We start from the raw sequence: 22,855 nt of genomic DNA, 5'->3' as shown, positions 1-22,855 counted from the left end.
GATTCAAGGACAAAAGCTGCAGGGTTGAAATATCACCAGCAGCTGGAGTATGTACATGAACTTTTATCAGTATTCAATTTTATTAATTACTAAAATGGGTCATGTGTCATGGTGTTGCCAATGGCAGACTCATTCAATGAGGCATACCTGTCTCTCTATTTCTTCTTCTTCAAAAAAAAGTCAGCCAACAAATATATAGATTCCACAAATTTATTTTCTATGATGTGACAGCTTTTTTGATGCACACAACATTACTCAATATTCTATTTAGGAAGCTGATACTTAAACAAGCTTTTCAACAAGAAACAACATTTTAACCCGTTTCTGCCTAACTGTTGATGCTGTAAAACACCATCCGTATTTTATTTTCTTAACACATATACAACTTCACTGAAGCAGACAGCAGCAATGCAATTTAAGATAATTCGACATTTTCAATGAGAGTAGACAATCTGTTGAAATAATCAAATTTAGCAGTACAGTCATGTTCAAAAGACAACTCCAATAACATTACCGGTATAAAAATAACCATTTTAAAGAATATCTTAATACTTCATGTCACTAATCTAATCTTTACTCAAATCAACAAAGCAATAAATGTTGTACAATATAATTAATGTGAACAGTCATGAAAATGTTTAATGAATAGTTACAACACAACAAATCTATCTAAACAGAAAAAATATACAGTTTTTTATTTTAACAAAGTCAATGTCACAAACCATATCTTCATGTCATCCAGCAGATAATTTCATCCTCATGTCATCCAGCATATGCTTTGACACCCCCACACCCCCTTCCAACTTTTTGACCCCAAAAACTGAATTTGCTTAGAAATTACACATTCAAAATTTCTAACCTCTTACATTTACACCAAGCCAGAATTAATACTTCATCATATGTTTTATTCAATTACAAAACTGAAAACCTCAGACTATAGTTATTCATTAATTCTATTTATTCCATGTTTTTCAGTGAAATATCGAAATTTTAGAGTTAAATATAGGTATTTCCACAGAAAAAATATCAAATATTTTTTTCACTGCGAAAATTCCAGATATATTTCACTAAAATATATTTTTCACTGGTAAGAAACTATAATACTGGTAAATTTAGTCATAACACAAAACATAAAGAAAATCTGTTTGTTTTATACGCAAGATTAAACTTATCTTTCACTCATGTATACCATATAAATAATGCATCTGGTGTTCACATATGAAAGATATTTCAATCTTACAATGAAGCAAACAAATATCCTCTATATCTCAGCTAAGAGAAATAAACTGAACACATTCAGGTGTAGGTTTTCTCTCTCAGAAAAGTACATTTCACAAAAACCTGCCTTAGACTCTTTATATTATTAAAGCATATAATTTCATACCTAAAAGAAACATTCTAGAAATGAATGACTCTGATTTGCAAGACTCTTAAAATCTTTTCTGATATTTTACCATTTGACAAAACCACAAATTTACTGAAGTAATCATCTGGAAATTCACATGATCATAAATCTACAATAAAAAAGAATGTTTCTGGAAGCTGAATACAAGCAAGATCTGTTCTTCTAACTTCTCATTTCTGGAGAATTCTTTCTGCTTTAACTCTGTGCAGTTTTTTCCTGTTATTAATAAATTCATGGAAGATTTGAGTGGGCTGTGGCACGTTATATAACAATGTCACGCAAGTCAATTAATCAATATTCTCCTGTTTCTAGTTACAATAATTATAATTCTACTTTCTCCAATACCGCGTCTAAATTCATTTCTCAAAATAAATCTGTTTTTCTGTCCAAAAACAAACTTACTTGATGGACTTTTTATACTAACCAATACCTCTTAATAAAAGAATCTACAGTCAAATTTCATTCGCCTGAACTCGGAAAATTCGAACATCATCCTTAGCTCGAACTCATCATCAGGTCCCAGCCAAATTCCTATATAACCTATATTCTTCCAAGCTCGAACTACCAAAAACTCAAACTAATTTTGCATGTCCCATCAAGTCCGAGCGAACAAAGTTTGACTGTATTTACCTTTACTCTGATCAGTGAATAAAATATTGATGTAACTTTCCTGCAATAAAAATGAAATTGTAAGAAGCTATGCCACAATGTGAACAACTTGTTATGAAGCAAAATGGTAACATGTAACCTGATTTAAATGTATTTCATGAAATTTGAACCACTGGAGACAAACAAAATGGCTTTATTTGATGGGTATCATTTAAAGATATCTATATGAAAATTCTGGGTCAAGTGACTGAAGCAAGAAAATTTGTTTGTTTTGGGTTAACGTCATTCTTCAACAGTATTTCCGTTATGTAATGATGGCTAATTAATCTAACCAGTGTATCTGGATTCTGTACAAACATGTTCTCCACAAGTAACTGCCAACTTCCCCACATGAATCAGAGGTGGAGGACGAATGATTTCGGATAAAATACTTTTATCATATTGTCACAGAGAACATATTCCACACCTGGGGATCAAACTCGCAACCTTGCGATCTGTTGATCTGCGCTCTCTCTAGAGAGCTAAGCCGGCAGGCAAGATGTCAGAAATGTCATGTCCCAAGAAATGTTACATATATATACATAACACAGGAATGAAAATATTCATAACTATTTGACTATCTATGTACCTCTAAGATTTCTGACAGGTATATTCCGCAAGTTGTGTGAAAGCTCCACAAATCAGGTTCACAAAGTAGATAGTTACATTTCTGAGGCTTAAATTTAACTTCTTGTCAAGACTTTCGACTCTATCTCGGAGTCTTCTTCAGGACTGTGATGTAACATGAGGATCGTGGTCACGTGACACGACCTTCTGATAGACTGGCTGGAGGTCATAGCCTGTGTTCTCATTCAGATTGGGGGCCCCTTTCAGAAAGGTAACTATCTATTCTGGAAATCAGCATGGCAGGAATCAACCTCCATTCTACATATCAGGTTAAGTTACTTTAAAATATGAACACAATTATATCGAACTAAAATTATTTACAAAATGAAACATGAATTATGATTATATGGTATTTCCGAGCCAGCAGAATGTAGGTTAATGAAAGGATGAAATGTCTGATATGAGATTACCGTAGATGTACCTTTTAAAGATGAATTTCAACATAACGTATTATTACATACTGAAAGCTGCCTAGAACAGATCAATCTTCTGTTTCTTTGTTCACCTTCCTCAAATTTATCTATACAGTAGTGTACTCAATGAGAAATCTATTGTGTTGGCATCAAATACTAAATTTTTGGCAATCAGACACTCGATAAGACATGAATGTACAAGTTTTCAATTTGATTTTAATGATCAAGTTAATGTGAATTTTCAATAATTCAATAGGATAAAAATTCATGGACTGATGCAATAACGAAATCCATGAAAATGAGATCCAAACAGATATTATTTCACAGCATAAGCAGGATTTAAAATGATAAAAACCATCCGTCTCTTATTTACCATTAACTACTATATGCTATTGACATCAGCGTAAACTATCACTTAAACACACTGAACAATGTACTACATTTAGATTTATACCTGCTGCTCACACAATGAACAAGAAACCAAAAGAGCAAAGTTTCACAGTTTTAAAGTTTTGATTCAATATCAGCTGTGTGTGTACAGCAACTTGTTTACATAAAAGATGATTCCTGCATCATGTAAGATCTAAAATAAATCTGTGGCAGCAACATAATACTCTTGTTCATAAAATGCAGCAAAATTCGTCCATTTATAAATCAGCTGCAGCAACATAGACTTTTTCTGGAAACAGCTCATCAACATGTTCTGACAGATATCTGAAAATACAAAATAGTCCTTTTCTTGACTTTCAAACTTCTTCTGTCACTTGAATAATTACAAATCATGTGATGCAACATATAAATTTAAATAGTGTTACTGCATAGTGCAACCACCTATGCTAACTGCGAGTATTAGCTTAAGATATTGAAGTCCTTCATGTAAGGAAGCTAACCAGCTAGCATGCATGTCGCTGCATCTGAAAAGGTCCCCATCCTTTATTGAAATCAATACAGGAGGGACATCCAGGTCTTCCTAATTTACAGCTGGAACGTCACAACATGCTGTGTTGTGTTGGTGGTGGGGAGGGAGCTAAAAATCCTACATTTGTTTTGTATTGGTTAGGTTTAACGTCACACCGGCACAGTTACATGTAGTCTTTCCAGCTTTTGATGGTGGAGAAAGACCCAAAGTGCCCCTCACGGCATTATTTCATTGTGAGAGGGCACAAGGGTAGAACTATCAACCTTCTGCAAGCCAGCTGGATGTCTTCCTCACATGAAGAATTCAATGCCTCGAACCTACATCAGTGAGGGGCAAAATATTTGAAAGTCAGCAACCTTAACCACTTGGCCAACCAACATAATAATGACAAGAAGCCAATACTTACAAGAGGAACTGCTGTATAAGTTTCTTGAGAACACCAAGTCTGTTCTCATCCATGTCCATCTGTGACAAAAGTTCTGGCAACTTCACTGAAATGTTCATTTACATAAGCTATACAAAAACAGTAAAACAAGCAATTATGATTAACACGCAATCAGGTGATGCTTTCATAAACATGAAAATTCAATTAGCAACCATGGTTATTTTAACATATCCAACAAACATGCTTCATGAAAAAGTATCTCATACTTTAAAAGTGGGGGAGGAAAAATCAATAGTCTCCTCTAGTGAAACACCAATTGATGATTAAGTATTAAGATTTAAAGAGAAACTAAACTATAATCCAACCTTACCAAATAATCTGAGAAGATGTTGTGAACCATACAACATACATGGTGGTGTTGGTAATTGACTGAGAGCCTCTGGTGGAGCCAACTGCCATTGTAGAATATTGGCTAAGATTTCTTCCCTACCATTATCCCCCATACTATCAGTAGATCCCGGTGCCCCTTTCTCCGGAATTTTTTCTGCTCCATTTTGCCGGGCACCAGCAATATTACAAGGAATCAACAATGGTGGTGGTCTTTCGGGTTTTTCACTCTTCACAACTGGTTTTACTGGTTCTGACATTATTGTTTCTGGTTTGGACTGTTCACTATCACTAGAATCTTCACTAGACTTTCTGTAACTCCGTAACGCACGACGTCGTAAACCTTCATCCTGACGATCCGATGAACGTCTTTTCCTAATCAACTTCGTTTCACTTTTACTATCTGATTTTCCGTCACCATGACTTGCGCCTTGCTCTATTTTGACAGCTGTTCGCTCACTGTCGGACTTTTTTGGCACGTCTCTACTCCTGGTCACCCTTCGTGGAGTGGTGTTTGAATTGAATGTAACTTCATCGTCCTCATCTACAACATTTGGAGACAGTTTGGGTAGTTTAGGCCACGGCTCATCTGTAGTCTGCTGTTCAGATGACCTTGACCTTGGTGACTTCAACAATGGCGAATCTTCTGCCGGACTGAAATTTCAGATTTACATTTCTAGATCACTGAAATTTCATAACCTATGAAACCTATGAGGATATATTTGGATTGTTTAAACACCCTTATTGAGCACAGTATTCTAGTTTTATGTGGATCCCCACCAGTATTAAATTGTTCCCAACATGCAACTGACAACTTCAACAAAATGAAACAAGTAGGCAAATGACCTAAGATGTATTATTCATATCATTACTGAGAACATACAACTTGCCTAGGATTCGAACATTTATACTTCAGATTTTGAATTTTGTTTTTTATGTATAGAACTACACGGGCATGGGTTCAAGGAAGACCCACTGAATTTACTTCAAAACTGCTAAAATTTCCATTTTTTTTTTGAAAATACAACAATAAACTTCAGATAAACACACCAAGTATAGGAGAGATCGCCCTGACGTCACACGTCAACACCTGTTTATCTGGTGGTGGGCAAAACAAAATATTTTTACATCGTTTGTATATGGGATCAGAATTTTTAATTTTTAATAACTTTTTAGTTCATTTATGGATTTTAAAAATTCAAAAAGTTTTGAAATGCTTATGATTTTCATATTTTCTTATTTAAATATCTTTTCAAAATGAATAACCGTTTTAAATGACATACGATTTTAATAGCAGCGTAGCGATGCACCAAACTTTTAGAAAAAACACTGTAAGTTAAGCGTTCATAATTAATCCATTTTATTTCAAAATGATAATTAAAAGTTATCAATAAATTGCTTGTTTTATTTCCTTTCCATAGATCAAAAAAAATATTGATATCATTTGTGTTTTAAGAAAGTTCAAACCGTTAGAAAAACATCACCGTTGACAAAAAAAACATGGACGCTCGGCGTCTGCCCACCCGATCTTTGTCTTATCAGTTCTAAAAATAGAATATACAACAGAGTTGTGTACAAACACGATCTCTCCTATTTGAGAGATGGATAAGCTGAGACTGTTCAACAAAGGTTGTAGGTTTGGACCTTCTGCTGACTACAGCTGTGTAAGCTGTCCTTCAATTCTTGTTTTCTGAGACTCTAGACTCATACCGGACTATATCAGATTCAACCTCTGATTTCAATTACGCTTAAACGACAAAGCAAAAATACATTCTAGTTAATGCTGACGCAATCAGCCTTTATAAAAACTCATTTTTTTCTCTCAAAATCATCAAGCTTAAGTGTCTATATTGTGGCAAATTACAATAAATCTTCACTGAAATAGCAAAGACATATTATGTTGTTTAAGTAAACTGCAAAATCCTTAACTTTCATAAAGGACTAATTTTCGTGGATTCCTTTGTTACATTAATTCATAAAACTAAATCCCATGAAAACAAAAACAGAACTAGAGCTGCTTTTGAGAAAAACGCATGTCTCCCACAACTGCCTAATCATCTAGATTGGCATTTCTTCTCCATTTTGTATCAGAGACAACCATGCACAAAGACCTGTATCACTGGCATCAGTATTTTTGGTTCAAGGGCCATAATTCCAAAGTGTCTGGGCTGATTTGGCTAGTTATCAAACTTGGCCGAGGATATATTGGCAAATCTTTTTGTTCAAGTTTGGGGAAGATCAGGTGAGAAATGTTTGACTTAGAGTGCAGACAAGATTTGTAACAAACTGACAAACACACAGACAGACAGGAGTAAATCAATATGTCTCCCACCACAGTGGTATGGGAGACATAATTCCCTTTTAAACCAATGAAATAGCCATTCTGGTACAAAAACCCACTAAATTTTATGCCCACAAAATTAATAATTTCAGTATTATCAATTTACGCTAGACATTTACACACACGCATTTCACCATGCTTAAAGGAAATCACAGAGTATCCACAAAATAATTTAAAGCCACTCGCCCCCTAGTCACTTTCAGAGTACACACTTTTTATGCATTTTTGAGAGAAACTGTTTCTCGCCTAAAATGTGTGGATTAATCCCTTTAAGATGAAGCCACTATGTCATACTTACATCTTTTGTTTGGCAGGTGATTTACTCTTGTATGTATTCATGATCTTGCTATGCTGTTCTTTCTCTCCTTCATACAGTAAGATAACAGGTAGTACAAAATCAAAACAGATCCTCAATCCATCCACAAACTCCTTACACATTGGTAATCTGAAACAAACATATTTTTAATCTGATGGAAACAGTTAAAAACTTTCCCACTTGACCTGAAACTTCAAGTACATGATTACTGTTCAATCAATTATTTTCCGGACCACTAAATTTTGTGGTTTTTGCAAAAAAAAGCTATTTTGTGGGGATATGAATTCATTGACTTTAACTTCTGAACACTAAATGAATGAGAATTTTTTTTGTTCATTTTGAATTGATTTCCAGGATTGACTTTGTAAATGCGCTACTAGATTACAGACTAGTTTACTAAAGGACATAATCATATCACAATGAAGTACAACTCTTACAGCAAAGCACAGTGAACAGTTTACAGATTACTCTCCCTTGAATTTAACAGATTAACAGACTTCACTCAAACAATTCCACATGAATAGCAATGATTTCATAGTACATTCCTGCTTATATTTATCTTGTTTAATTCATTGCCTTTATATTAATGTTGCATAGCATGCCTGCAAAACACTTTTATCAAATTTATCAAAAATATTTCCAGATCAGGATTAGGTTTTTCTAATATGTTATAAAATGCAAAAAAAAAAAATTTTTATCGGCTTATCCAGATGGTTGAGGAGTACCCTAGGTGCCTCTTCGTGCATTATTTTATCACTGGTGGGCATCTGGGTAGAACCACCGACCTTCCATAAGCCAACTGGATGGCTTCCTACATGAAGAATTCAATGTCCCAAGCAAGGCTCAAACGGGGCGATTCAGTCAGCGACTTTTAACAGCTTGGCCGCAGAGGCCCTCTAGAGTAAATGTTTGATTTGTTTAAATGTATTCATAAATGCTATACTTACATTCTCTCAATTGCTATTTTTGGTGGGTTGTGACACAGATTGGAGCGGTCGTAATTTGTACTCCAGAAATCCATCATAAATGACTTTACAAAGCTTTCCAACACAGTAACAACATTAATCTCTGCTGGTAGTCTCACACACTGAAAATAGTCTCAAGATTTAAAATGATGTCATGTTAATTTTATATGCCTGTTTGTACCACACAATTCAAAAATGCAAACAGACTTCATGGAAAATATTTCAGGTTTAACTCTAGTTTTTTCAACAGTATTTTAGCTATGTAACGTCTGCAGGTGACCTAACCAGTGTTCCTGAATTCTGTACCAGTATAAACCTGTTCTCCGCAAGTAACTGCCAACTTCTCCACATGAATCAGGGGTGGAAGACAAATGATTTCAGACACAATGTCTTTTATCAAATTGTCATGGAGAACGTATGCCCTGCCCAGGGATCAAACTCACCAGCTCATGATCCATGGATCTGCACTCTCCCTATTAAGCTATTAAAGTGGTCAGACTAGGAAATATTTCTATACAAACTTTTAATGTGTCACCTTGACATGGGCTGCCCTAAAAACTTCAAAAGTTTGCAAATAAATACAGAAAATAACAACTTTTGAAGTTTTTAGGGCCTTTCATTACATAGGCTGTATAAACACTCCTTAGGAGTTTACCTAGTGCCAGTCTGAACAAATTTTTTTCCTAGTAAAAGGCAACACAAAAAATTCTCCAGACATATAGATACAGACAAACTTAGGAAAAACTTCACGTCGCCCATTTTCAGGGACACAAGTCAAAAAATACTGATATTGACAAATCCAGCAAAAGCATCATTCAGTGTGACAGGTCATCATTTTATACAAATTGAAGTAAATGCTCTCAGAAGCTATATGCAATTCAAGAAAACTGAACTCACAGTATAGTGAGGTTCTACTAAAGTAGTGTATTTCATTCAAAATTAATTGCAAAGTCATACGGAAGAAATTTTACAAAATGGTGCATGTTGCTTGAATATCGGGTTTAAGGGGTGCAGGGGGGTGCATTTGAAGCTACTGCAATAACTTGTCAAACTCGAGTGCAAAAATTTCTAGACTGTCAAAAAGATCGAAACAAATATTTCACCTAGTCTGGTAGAGGGCTCTAACAATAGCATCACTTGTAGTTGTTTTTTCAAAGTTCTAAAAACTTCCCCAAGTTGTTAAATTTTTTCAACAGGTCTGCTCAGACCACAGAATAATTTCTTTTATCTACATATATATATAACAAACCTTTTTGTCTTGATTAACAGCAAAGTAGTCTTTATCTAACACTGCTTTCAGACTGTCAGGTATGTCAATGTCTACTTGTGGATGAAGTCTCTGAAATGTCAGTAAATTATGAACTAGGTATCTACAGGTCTGCATTTCATAACATTAAAACATTTTCATACATTATCAATAATTATTACATAATCTGACCAGCATTAATTTCATTTTTTTTTTTTCATTTTCCACAACCAGTATTCCTGGATTCTGCATCGGTACTTTATTTCAATAAGTTTCAATATTGTAATCACATACTGGTGACTTTCCTGCCTAATTATTAGTTATTATTAGTACATGTATGTGGATTGTACAAAAAGACAACTTTTTGTAGTGTTTGTGTCCACGTATTTCCATTCAGTGTCTCACGGATTGTTTCTGTCAAACTAGTGGGTAATATGAGTTTACACAACCAACTTGAGCAATATAACCCATCTCTAACGGCTGAATAGCATAATCACAGAATATTCTCTTTATATTAGTTGCTGCAACATGATGGATATATACAGGTCTTGTACACTGATCTTACCTGAGATTTTCTCAACTCTTCACCTTTACAGTCACTGCCAATACTGTCACTCTCTGCTGCACTCTGAAATAATTAATAACAGTAAATCATTGCTATAATATGATTTATATAAACATTGCTACCTTTTTACATGTAAACATTTCTGTAGAAGTATGATATATAAAAAATTATCAATTAATTCTTAATTATTTGTAGGCCTGTCACAGGGCCTCCTCTGCCATTCGCCAATGTAGTCAAATGCTACAAATTCAAAGAACTGGCTACAGATTTTTGAAAGTGGTTACAATTTTTTTTATTAAAATGTGGCCAAATTTCAGCAATTCAGCTTCAATTTGGCAGTTTTTCTCAAAAAGTGGCTAAAACTTTCTGAGGCCCAGTGGAGGCCCTGCCTGTTTTAATGCATAGACATGTTTCATTTACTTGGAAGCTGCAATATAATATGTATGTATAGTTTCTTTACATCTTCAATCACACCAATCACTTAGTTACCAAATAGGACACAGATATTTTTCTTTTTGCAATTCCTAAGCCATTACTATGCATTAATTTAGAAATTCAGAAAATACATTTTCCTATGACAAACTCTTATTCAGCAATAATTATATCTGAACTCCCACTTCAGTACAGTGACATGGAAGCCTTCCAAAGAGAGACATGTTATTTCCCCCAGCCTCCAGGCACTTAGAATACCATAATTCTACTGGAAGTTATAAATCTGTGTCTGATTCTTATACTACCCCAGTACTTCTTCCCTAGATTCACACAGTATGCCAGAAAGTTAAAATTTCTTATGCTGTGTGACTACATAAATTTGGACTTTATACAGATGGAACTTTAAAAGAACATCTAAGAAAGATTGGAAAGCTTACCTCATCTTCAGTATCATTTGTATCAGTGGTGTTGCCTTCTTCATTTTCAACATCTTCAAATGGAGGATTACCATTAAAAGCCTCAGTTAAGATCTCATGGATACGTTTTCTGCGCTTTTTATTTTTGCTGCTGCAAATATTAAACAATAAACAGACCCTGTTTTAACAACATGACCTTTATCTAAACAACAGTGATCACTTTGTGGCCCTACATCCTCTCAAAGAGCCTGTAAAGAGAGCAGGAGGACATGGGTCTGTTCCCTGATGCACCTTACCAAAAATGGCACCAGTAGCTTTCAGCATTAAAGGTAAACAGGAATGTGGTATTGGGAGTGATTAATACATGTACATGTACAAGTTGTAAAACTCATTTCACCATCAATTTAAAATAAATTAGTATGATAATGAACTAACACTGTCTCAATTTCAGTACTTTTTTGATGTCTGTGTAGTTTCCTGCTTTGAAACTTATACAGTCCCTTTGTGAGCAAGTTTTAAGTGATGCCAGATTTATTACAAAATCTCTTTCGAAATTAATTCTTACACAAACAGCAGTTGGTTCATCTTCCATGTGCGCCTGTATTTTACTCCAGCACTACTAAGTTGTTCATCCTAACTATACAGGCAACTACCCTGCATTATTCACTATTATATGTGTCTGACAAATTGTTTCAAACATCTTCTGTGCCTCCTGTCAGATCAATATGCACAATATTTACCTTACCCAGGAATTATTTTTTCACCTCTTACGGCTTCATTTCTGATCAGTATGCCTAAATAGCGAAAAACACTTTTTTTTGCAAAAAACACTTTAAATAGCAAAAAAATCTCGGCATTTATTTTTTAATTTATTTACATGGTTGTTTTTTCATATCGTACATAATGTTAATAAAGCCTACTATACGAAATTTGAGCTATATGTACCGAACAAGAGGGCCATGATGGCCCTATATCGCTAACCTGAGTACCCCTGCTTTAACCAAAAACAAAAAGAAAACATTCTTACAAGGTACAGATATGTCAAAATACACCTAAAAACTGGAGGTACCAAGCTATTTATAGTAACATAAAAGGGAAGTAATAAAAAAAAATATTGCAAGCAAACAAAAGAAGGATCTGCCAAATAAAAACAAGAGCACTGCAATGCAACACAAATGCAGAGCAATATTCACATAAAACAAAGTCATATGACCTTTGACCCCTAAGTGTGACCTTGACATTGAATTTAGCCATCCGAAACATGCGCTCTGCACATCCTTTTAATGAAAGAGCATTTGTGTCAGATTTCTCTGAAATCCATCAAGGGGTTCAAGAGTTACAGAGCGGAAGGGAAATTGCTAACCAACACACAGACAGACAGGCTGACACTGAGGCGATAACATAATATGTCCCTGCGGGCGTATAAAAAAGAATCGAGATCTTATGGTGATACAAGTTGTGTGCAAGTTTGGTTAAAATCAAATCATAAATGAAGCTGCTATTGTGCAGACAAGGTCAAAATAGCAAATTTTGGCCCTTTCAGGGGCCACAACTCTGGAACCCATTATGGGATCTGGCCGGTTCAAGAATGGAATCAAGATCTTTTGGTGACACAAGTTTTGTGCAAGTTTGATTAAATTCAAATCATAAATGAAGCTGCTGTTGTGCAGACAAGGTCAAAATAGCTAATTATGTCCCTATCAGGGGCCATAACTCTGGAACCCATTACGGGATCTGGTCAGTTCAAGAAAGGAACCAAGATCTTATGGTGACACAAGTTTTGTGCAAGTTTGGTTAAAATCAAATCATAAATGAAGCTGCTATTGTGCAGACAAGGTCAAAATAGCTAATTTGGGGCTTTCAGGGACCATAACTCTAGAACCCATAATGGAATCTGGCCAGTTCCAGAAAGGAACCAAGATCTTATGGTGATACAAGTTGTGTGCAAGTTTGGTAAAAATCAAATCATAAATAAAGCTGCTATTGTGCAGACAAGCTCAAAATAGCTAATTTTGGCCATTTCAGGGGCCATAACTCTGGAACCCATACTGAAATCTGGCCAGTTCCAGAAAGGAACCAAGATCTTATGGTGATACAAGTTGTGTGCAAGTTTGATAAAAATCAAATCCTAAATAAAGCTGCTATTGTGCAGACAAGGTCAAAATAGCCAATTTTGGCCCTTTCAGGGGCCATAACTCTGGAACCCATTATGGGATCTGGCTGGTTCAAGAATGGAATCAAGATCTTTTGGTGACACAAGTTTTGTGCAAGTTTGATTAAATTCAAATCATAAATGAAGCTGCTGTTGTGCAGACAAGGTCAAAATAGCTAATTATGTCCCTATCAGGGGCCATAACTCTGGAACCCATTATGGGATCTGGTCAGTTCAAGAAAGGAACCAAGATCTTATGGTGACACAAGTTTTGTGCAAGTTTGGTTAAAATCAAATCATAAATGAAGCTGCTATTGTGCAGACAAGGTCAAAATAGCTAATTTGGGGCTTTCAGGGACCATAACTCTAGAACCCATAATGGAATCTGGCCAGTTCCAGAAAGGAACCAAGATCTTATGGTGATACAAGTTGTGTGCAAGTTTGGTAAAAATCAAATCATAAATAAAGCTGCTATTGTGCAGACAAGCTCAAAATAGCTAATTTTGGCCCTTTCAGGGGCCATAACTCTGGAACCTATACTGAAATCTGGCCAGTTCAAGAAAGGAACCAAGATCTTATGGTGATACAAGTTGTGTGCAAGTTTAGTTAAAATGAAATCATAAATGAAACCACTATCGTGCAGACAAGAAATTGTTGACGGACGGACGCATGGACGGACAACGGACGAAGGGTGATCACAAAAGCTCACCTTGTCACTATGTGACAGGTGAGCTAAAAAGTCTTTTTGCTGTTCTCACAAAGTGACCTTTAAAGTGAAATTAGTATCAAACTTTGGTTAATCAAATTATCTTTTAGTCTGATCATGACCTGATAAGCATAATGGGATGTTAAGAGTTTCATAGCTTTAAAACTTTTGTGTATAACTTTATTGGTCTTGTGTAAAAAAAAATTTACCGCATAGCTGGAAAGATAAAAGGTCAAGGATTCAGAAAATAATAGCATTAGTCTCATTTAAAATGAGGAATTGGCACAGGAGGGTTTTGTAATATTTTATGATAACTGAAACAAGTTAGGTGAGCTAAAAATGATGAAGGTATTAAATGTTTTCAAAGTGCACCATGTAAAAATGTTTTTTCGCTATTTTCGCCTATGATGTTTAATAGCAAAAAAAGCTTGGCGTACGTTTATTTTTTAATTTATTGACATGTTTTTTTTTTCATATCGTAAATAATATTAATAAAGCCTACTATACGAAATTTGAGCTATATATACCGAAAAATGATGAAGTTATTAAATGTTTTCAAAGCGCACCATGTAAAAATCTTCTTTCACTATTTTCGCCTATGATGTTAAATAGCAAAAAAAGCTCGGCGTTCGTTTATTTTTTAATTTTTTGACATGGTTTTTTTTTCATATCGTAAATAATGTTAATAAAACCTACTATACTAAATTTGAGCTATATATACCGAAAAATCATGAAGTTATTAAATGTTTTCAAAGCGCACCATGTAAAAATCTTTTTTCGCTATTTTCGCCTATGATGTTCAATAGCAAAAATAAGCTTGGCGTTCTTTTAATCTTTAATTTATTGACATGTTTTATTGTTGTTTATTTTATATATCGTAAATAATGTTAATAGACTCATATATATACGATACTTGACCAGCATCATGAAAAAAAAAATCTTTTTTCATTTTTGCCGCTGTGGTTACCTATAATGTAGAATAACAAACAAATGCCTGCATTTGTTTAATATTTGAATTAAATTTAAATTATCGTAATTAATATTAATAAGGTGATATATATGAAATGAAAGGGATGCCAAATAATAAGCAAACGCCGAGCTTTTTTTGCTATTAAACATCATGAAAATAGCGGAAAACAATTTTTTCATTGTGCGCATTGAAAACATTAAATAACTTCACCATTTTCCGATATATCAAGCTCATATTTTGTATTTATTTGTCTATTAACCTTATTTACGATATGAAAAAAACAACCATGTCAATAAATTAAAAAATAAACGAACGCCGAGCTTTTTTTGCTGTTAAACATCATAGGCGAAAATAGCAAAAAAAGATTTTTTTCATTGTGCGCATTGAAAACATTTAATAACTTCACCATTTTTCGATATATCAAGCTCATATTTTGTATTTATTTGTCTATTAACCTTATTTACGATATGAAAAAAAATCATGTAAATGAATTAAAAAATAAACAAACGCCGAGCTGTTTTTACTATTAAATATCAAATGTGAAAATAGCGGAAAAAGATTTTTTCATTGCGCGCATTGAAAACATTTAATAACTTCACCATTTTTCGATATATCAAGCTCATATTTCGTATTTATTAGTCTATTAACCTTATTTACGATATGAAAAAATAATCATGTAAATAAATTAAAAAATAAATAAATGCAGAGCTGTTTTTGCTATTTAAAGTGTTTTTTGCAAAAAAAAAAGTGTTTTTTGCTATTTAGGCGTACCCCATTTCTGAAGCCTTATTCTCTTACAGAGCTTTCTTTACAGTCTTTAAGAACGCTTGCTACAGTTTCGTAATTTTTTTCTCAATAATAGATTTTGATGAAATGTTTTGTATTAAAAGATCATGTTATGATGTATTGAAAAATGAAATAAAAATACTAGGTCACCAGCTTTGTTTCAATTTAATTTGCCCCTAGATATGGTGCTATTTTTAACATTTTCTATAATCCTAAAATATATTTCAGTAAAGTACAATAATCAGCATAAATCTGATATCTAAGCATTTTTATAACGGAAAACAATATATCTATTTGAAACATGCTCAGAGAAATCAAAAGAAAATGATTTTGTAAAGAAAGGAATACTTGTTCGGCAGACCCAAGGGCTATTTTTGCATATTTTTGTCAATTTTAAGTTGGTACTTCTGCTATTTTATCGAGTTTCACATAATAGAATTTAATCAAACTCTGCACATACCTTTGGTAATGTCTACCTAATCTAAAACAAAAAGAAAATTGATAGGTCACCATATTAGATTTCACTTAAATCAAATTACAACGAGGTGGGGTGTGGCGGGCATTTATACAACGCAGGTTGGTACAAAGTACTCTTTCCGTGTTTGAGCAAATGACTTAGAGATATATCAAATTATCAAATGGCAGATTTCTTAATAAGCGGATTTTAAGGTGTTTCTGAAGCATTTTGATGTCATAGAACAATATAAGTTTCCGCCTTTCTCCGATCAAAACCTATAGTTTACGAATACGGGTGTACGGTATGGGTACGGTACGGGATTAGAAACAGCTGTGACTCAATGGAGCGCTGGTATAAATTATGGACTCCAGTATATGTCGGATTGAAGCAATTTAAACTAAATGTACTTTAAATGTATATATTTTGTAACCATGGTGATACTTACCCTAACATTTAGTCGGTATATTATACATATTTTACATTAAATGCATGCAAACATACAATAATTTGCGAATTTTTGCCGTACGCGACATTAGATAATCACTTCCGGGCATGCGCAGGAGACCGCTCCAACTCTGTAGTGAGCTACATCGATTAGAAACACAACCAAATTGGCACGGTGTTGGGGTAAATATCGACCCGTCCGGAAAAACTGTAGCGAGTGCCTTTAAGGTAATTTGAAATCCAGTAAAATATCAGAGCAACCCTGTACAAAATATTTATCAACATTCAAATGTGTGCACTGTTATCAATGGAAAATTATAAAAGTCAGCATGTCAGTTTTAGAAACTGATACCTGTTTTAGGTTTTTGTCCTAGGTATCTTTCAAGGGTTCAATGGTTGAATTATAATCAGATTTAATGCAATATAAACAGTGAAATACTCACAATTTCCTGGCCACATCTGAAAGTTGTTTCATCAGAGTTTTGTTTTCTTCAGTACTTTTCAATACCAGCTGTTCTCCAACTATACGATCCCAACTGCAACATTCAAAGTATGGTAATAATTATGTCATTTTAACCAATGTTAGTTCAATACAACTTCAACATATTAGCATATTTCAACTTGTACATAAACCTTTCAGCACCTGAATTTGCTTCACAAATGATACTGTATTACAGAATCTGAATACAGTAACTTTAATTATGTATATCCCTGTGACAAATATCCATATAGCTTAATGGTAAGGTTTCGCTAGCTGTAAGTTTTAGGGACAAATTCAGTCAGGTAAGGCATGTGTTAAACTGGTTGCCCAAATATCTTTCAAACTTTGAAAACAGGCTCCTTCGGTGTACCAGCATAGATAAGCAAGGCCTTTAAAACTGATCAAAATTTCAAAATCACTGTTTTTTATGGTTTACCTATTATTCCAGCGCAGAAAATGTATATGGTATCCAGGCTTTTTCTTTCCATCTATATCTCTATAGACAGTTGTGTCAAGGATCTGGCAAAGAAAGAAAAAAACAATATCAGTGCTAGTAACTTCTTGAAACAAATATACAGTACAAATATACACCTGGTTCTTGAAGTTACATGGCAGCAAGCAAAATGCATGCCTTATCCAGGTTTTGGGCAATCCAAATATAGAAGATATACATTGTAAGAAAACCAGCCAGAGACCACACTGTTCAGCAGATGAGTCATCTAGACTAGCTGCTAGACTGACAAGATGTAACGCAATATTGACTAATTCCAATATTAACAAGGGAGAGTACTCTTCCTAACCACCTGTCCAATACAGTACAATACTTCTGTCCCTTGAAACGTCTCTCATTGCTTGAGTCAAAATCGTGTTTTGCAGATGGTCATCTAATATGCTCCACTGATTAATCCTAATATAAACAAGATGACCAAATGGTCCTAGGTCGCTCACCTGAGGAACTCTGGAATAATCTTGCTGAAAGTGTGATTGAAGAAACTGTTCTCTAATTTTTTCTGCATTTTTAAAGAAAGAAACAGACAGGAATCATTCCGGCTGCTGCATCCTTAACCTTTAACCTACTGATCTTAAAAACAAGACAATCTGATCAAATTTCATGATTACTAAGTATCTGGTGTAAAATGCAGCCCCAACTGCATACACAAGGTTTTTCTTTGATTTGACCTAGTGACCTACTTTTTTACCCCAGGCGACCTATATTCAAACTTGACCTAGATTTAATCAAGACAAACATTATAATCAAATTCTACGAAAATTCAGTGAAAAATGCAGCCCCTATTGCATTCACATGGTTTTTCTTTGATTTGACCAGGTGACCTAGTTCTTGACCCCATATGACCCATATACAGACTTGACCTAGATTTCATCAAGACAACCATTCTAATCAAATTTTATGAATATCCAGTGAAAAATGCAGCCCCTATTGCATACACAAGGTTTTTTCTTTAATTTGACCGGGTGACCTACTTTATGACACCAGATGACCAATATTCGGACTTGACGTAGATTTCATCAAGGCAATCATTCTGATCATGAAGATCAAGTAAAATATGCAGCCTCTATTGCATAACCAATAATTATTCGAAATTGACCTAGATTTCATCAAGATAAACATTCTGATCAAATTTTATGAGGACCCAGTGTAAAATGCAGTCCCTATTGCATACACAAGGTTTTTCTTTGATTTGACCTAGTGACCTAGTTTTTGACCCCAGATGACCAATATTCGGACTTGACCTAGATTTCAACAAGGCAATCATTCTGATCATGAAGATCAAGTACAATATGCAGCCTCTATTGCATACACAAGCTAAGTGTGAACAGATAGCGGACGACGGACATTGAGCACATGCTCAGACGAGCTAATAATGGAGATTACTCTTCCTATCAACCTTTTCAATAGAGCACAATACTTTCTTCCCCTTGAAACCTGCTTTTTGTTTTTGTTGGATTAAACGTCAAACTGACCAAACTATAGGTCATATGGCAACAATGCAGCTTTTGATGGTGGAGGAAGACCTCCAGGCGAAGCTTCAAAATTCCAAATTTAACATAGAAACAAAATTGATTCCAGGTTGTTTTTTTTCCCATTGAACAGGCAGCACCTACATTCATAAATTAATTTTTAAAATGTGCTCTTGCACAGGATTTTTTTCTGTACCTATTAAAGTTGCTACAGAAGTGGGTGGGGAAAAACAAAAATCTTAATATGAGAATAAAATGGTGCTCACTTTTGCTTCGTAAATTACTCGTGCTTTTGTTGGGTCTGGTTCAAAGCAAAGCACGCTTAAATGACCACTACCACCATATTTTTTTGGCCTCCACCTCTCCTACAGCCATCCAATCCACCCTTTTACATGTATATTTATTTTATTTCAGATGTAACATACTTTCATTAACAAAGCATTTCAGTCATTTAACATAGAAACGAAATTGATTCCAGGTTTTTTATCCACTTTTGGGGGAAGTGGGGTCAGTGCCCTTAGCCGGGGGGAAATTTTGACACAAACGGGCTGAAAGGGAAATTTTTGTGGCATGTTTTATTCCACATAGAACCAGTAATTCTAAGTAAAAAGAGGGGATCATTCATGAAATATTGGTGTGAGAGTTATGGCCCTTGTGCCATATGATGTGGGTGATGATGAGGAATAACTATTTTAAGTTCAAAGCAAATCTATCAAGTAATTACAGAGATAAGGCGAAAAAAGAGAAAGTGTAAAAAAACTTTAACTAAGGTGGGGACGCGGAAAGACGCCGACGCTGGGGTGAGTAGTATAGCTCTCCATATACTTCGTATAGTCGAGTTAAAAATGAACACGCTAAATTGCAGCGATGGGTGTTAAAATGAAGGTTCCACGCTGGCTGTACTGTACCCTTGAGTAAAGCAGCACTTGCCTCCAGATCATAGGACAATAAAAAAAATATTTAAATTTAGGTAACAGGAAAATGATGAGAGGAAAGACTGCCATCGCAAACAAAATATGATAAATCAAATTATTCATATAGCAAATTTATTACAAGTTGCCAAGAAAAGCCTTAGGCTTCGTTTACCTGACAGCTAGAATCGAGACTTGGTGTCTGATTACAAGACAGTTAGACACTGCCAATTTCAAAATGCTTGAAACTTTTCATTAAATGAAAGACTTTGAAGAGCAATGTTTTTATTTACCCTTGAGTAACCAGTTTTTGTTATGGTAAGGAAACAGCGCGCAATTTTGTGAATAATAATTGTATAAGCTCAAACTATTTTACTTAGATATAAAGTGAAAATCTTTCCTCGTTTTATCCCCACAGTTTCAAAACGTATTTTATGTTGCTAACTGATGGGCACTGCCATTTTTAAACATCAACCAGAACTGACTTCCATTTAGACTGGTAGAGCAGTTTTTGTTACCTTTGCGAAATGATTAAACGGAATGAAAGGTACTACAATAACAGAGACCTTGTAACATTCGAAATTTATTCGTTTTCTATCACTTATGACAAAAATATACTGTTATAATTTAATTTGCATACACAAATTAACACTCTCGTTGGCTTTGCCAAAGGTAATTAGAAAATACTGCCTGTATTTTCGTTTTGCTAGAGTGGGCATTCTATAACCAAAGCACATTTTACAAGAAGTTTCAATGAAACAATCTATTATCTGAAATGACCGTTAACTGTGATGATAAAATACTTTGATTGAAACAAAGCATGACCTTAGTAACACAAAAAACTTTAGGTATTTTACACATGCAAAACTTATTTCGAGTACTTGAACACAAGTCACTTCGTCTGCAGGATGAATATGTGACCTTCTTCGTAACAAAATTAGTAAACAATTCGCATGACAACTTTTTTAATTTTAGTGAGATTTTAACAACATTTTTGAAAATGGTTAACTTAATGATATAATGCTTTAATGGAAATGCAGTTAAGGTGGGCATTATTGCATTAATATGTTTGTACTATCTAACGTTAGTACGGGAAGTAGAACTGTTTTCTCCGCCTCCAAGTACTACACGGAGCGTATTTTGGGTGCAGAAGATGACTCTACATGTCTGAACTTGGCTACCAGGTTATGACGTCAGAAAACAAAACAGTGCGTGAGCTACATGTAAATTTTCTGGTATTATAACAACGCAAGGGTAAGGTTGTAGATCAAGTGTCACTAAGTCTTGATTCGATTACCATAAAACACAACACACTGGTGGGGAAATATTTGTATTCTATTTTTAAAATCTGACACTAAGTTTTAATAAAGATATATAACACTGTCCAACAGTTATAAAGTAACAACTTATTTTATGTAATTTTATCCAACTTGCAAGTACATTATTTTTAAAGAGAATATATCCAGGTGTACTTCCCAAAAGTTGATCACTAAGTCAAGTTTTTTTACAAAGTTCTTAGACTTCTTTTATCCTCTTAGAAATATGTCATATTTTGAGTGACAGACTTCAGTCACTTTTAGTTACTTACAAAAGTAGATGAACAAACAAAAGAAGTATGAAAATTTACAAATGGTAAAATCATAAGATGTAGGATTATCACATACAGATAAAAAGTGCTAAAGGCCATAATATATAAAATCTGTTTGAAAGCAATTCTTTTTACATAGTCGACAAATATTTAAGTAACAAATGACACATTTTGAGAAGGAAATAATGATTAAAGGTAACTGCTAATAAGGATGTTTTTTTTTTTCAGAGAGTTAAATTAATGTTTGTTTGATAAATTAAGGTAAAAATATAGGATTTAAACAACATCAGAAAAACACAAATGTTCAAAATTTACAGCATAATAGTATCATGAAATGACATAGTAACAAAGCCTTCAAAAAACAAGCATACATTTCCCCAGTTTGATCTGTGTTAGATTACGCAAGTGTTGTCTGGCACCCCCACCTCCAGAAAGACATAGACAAGCTTGAGTGTGTACAAAGGCGTGCAGCGCATCTCGTTTCTAACGATTATGGGCGCAAAAGTAGTGTTTCTAACATGATGCATGACCTGAAGTGGAAACCCTTAAAGGAGCGCCGACGAGACCAGCACCTGGCATTCCTATATAAGATCGTCTATGACCTGGTGGCCATCCCCGCTGGAGATTTCCTGGAATACAACCCAAGGCAACAACGAAGATCAAACTCTAAATCAATCAAACAAGTGACAAGTAATACAGACATACAAAAACTCATTTGTGTCTCAAACCATCCGCGATTGGAACTCATTACAGGACTCGGTTGTAACTTGTGCCAAAAACAATACATTCACATGTTCTCTTGGACTATAGATCGCACGATCAACATCTAACATCAAACGCGCACACACACACCCTTAATAATTTTTGCTTATTAGTGAGATAATTTCGTGTATCAATACAGATACTCGAGAGTAAACGAAAACTAGGGCTGGTAGTAATGGAGAGGCCCTTTTTTAATGCAATTCCCTGCATGATAACGTTTTCCCATCAAACAGGCAGCACTATAATCATAATTTAATGTCCTCTTGCACGGGATTTTTTCCTGTATCTATAAAATTGCTACAGAAGTGGGTGGGGAAAAACAAAAATCTTAATAATTATGGGAATAAAATGGTGCTCACTTTTGCTTCGTAAATTACTCGCGCTTTTGTTGGGTCCGGTTCAAAGCAAAGCACGCTCTCCCCTGGGAAGAAGTTGAATTTTATGCCTCTCGACGACATACTGTACTAACAACTGCGGTTTCGTCGAATTTCATTTTAGCCAAATTACCCACCAAAACAAAGTTAGACTGCGTTGCAGTTTGCCAAGTCATCTT

General features: G+C 34.6%; 1 protein-coding gene across 4 annotated transcripts; it reads right to left on the bottom strand.

Annotated features, from left to right (window-relative positions):
- Positions 1-196: 196 nt before the first annotated feature.
- LOC123558378 (male-specific lethal 3 homolog) lies at positions 197-22,853 on the bottom strand. 4 transcript variants are annotated; one of them, XM_053543444.1, is made up of 12 exons: positions 22,662-22,853; positions 17,498-17,580; positions 17,024-17,116; positions 16,140-16,160; positions 11,087-11,216; positions 10,218-10,280; positions 9,656-9,745; positions 8,389-8,528; positions 7,424-7,570; positions 4,768-5,438; positions 4,419-4,503; positions 197-3,807 (listed from the first exon to the last, which is right to left on the bottom strand). In XM_053543444.1, the coding sequence occupies exons 1-12, from the start codon at positions 22,758-22,760 to the stop codon at positions 3,741-3,743; spliced, it is 1,689 nt and encodes a 562-aa protein (XP_053399419.1). In that variant the 5' UTR covers positions 22,761-22,853; the 3' UTR covers positions 197-3,740. The 4 variants fall into 4 exon arrangements, with proteins under 4 accessions (XP_053399419.1, XP_053399420.1, XP_053399422.1 ...); XM_053543445.1 differs by having other exon boundaries at positions 11,087-11,213; XM_053543447.1 differs by lacking the exon at positions 16,140-16,160 and having other exon boundaries at positions 11,087-11,213.
- Between the last annotated feature and the right edge of the window lie 2 nt (positions 22,854-22,855).

The sequence above is a fragment of the Mercenaria mercenaria genome, chromosome 5 (assembly GCF_021730395.1).
Source record: "Mercenaria mercenaria strain notata chromosome 5, MADL_Memer_1, whole genome shotgun sequence".
Taxonomy (NCBI): domain Eukaryota; kingdom Metazoa; phylum Mollusca; class Bivalvia; order Venerida; family Veneridae; genus Mercenaria; species Mercenaria mercenaria.
This window is presented reverse-complemented; position numbering and strand designations above follow the sequence as displayed.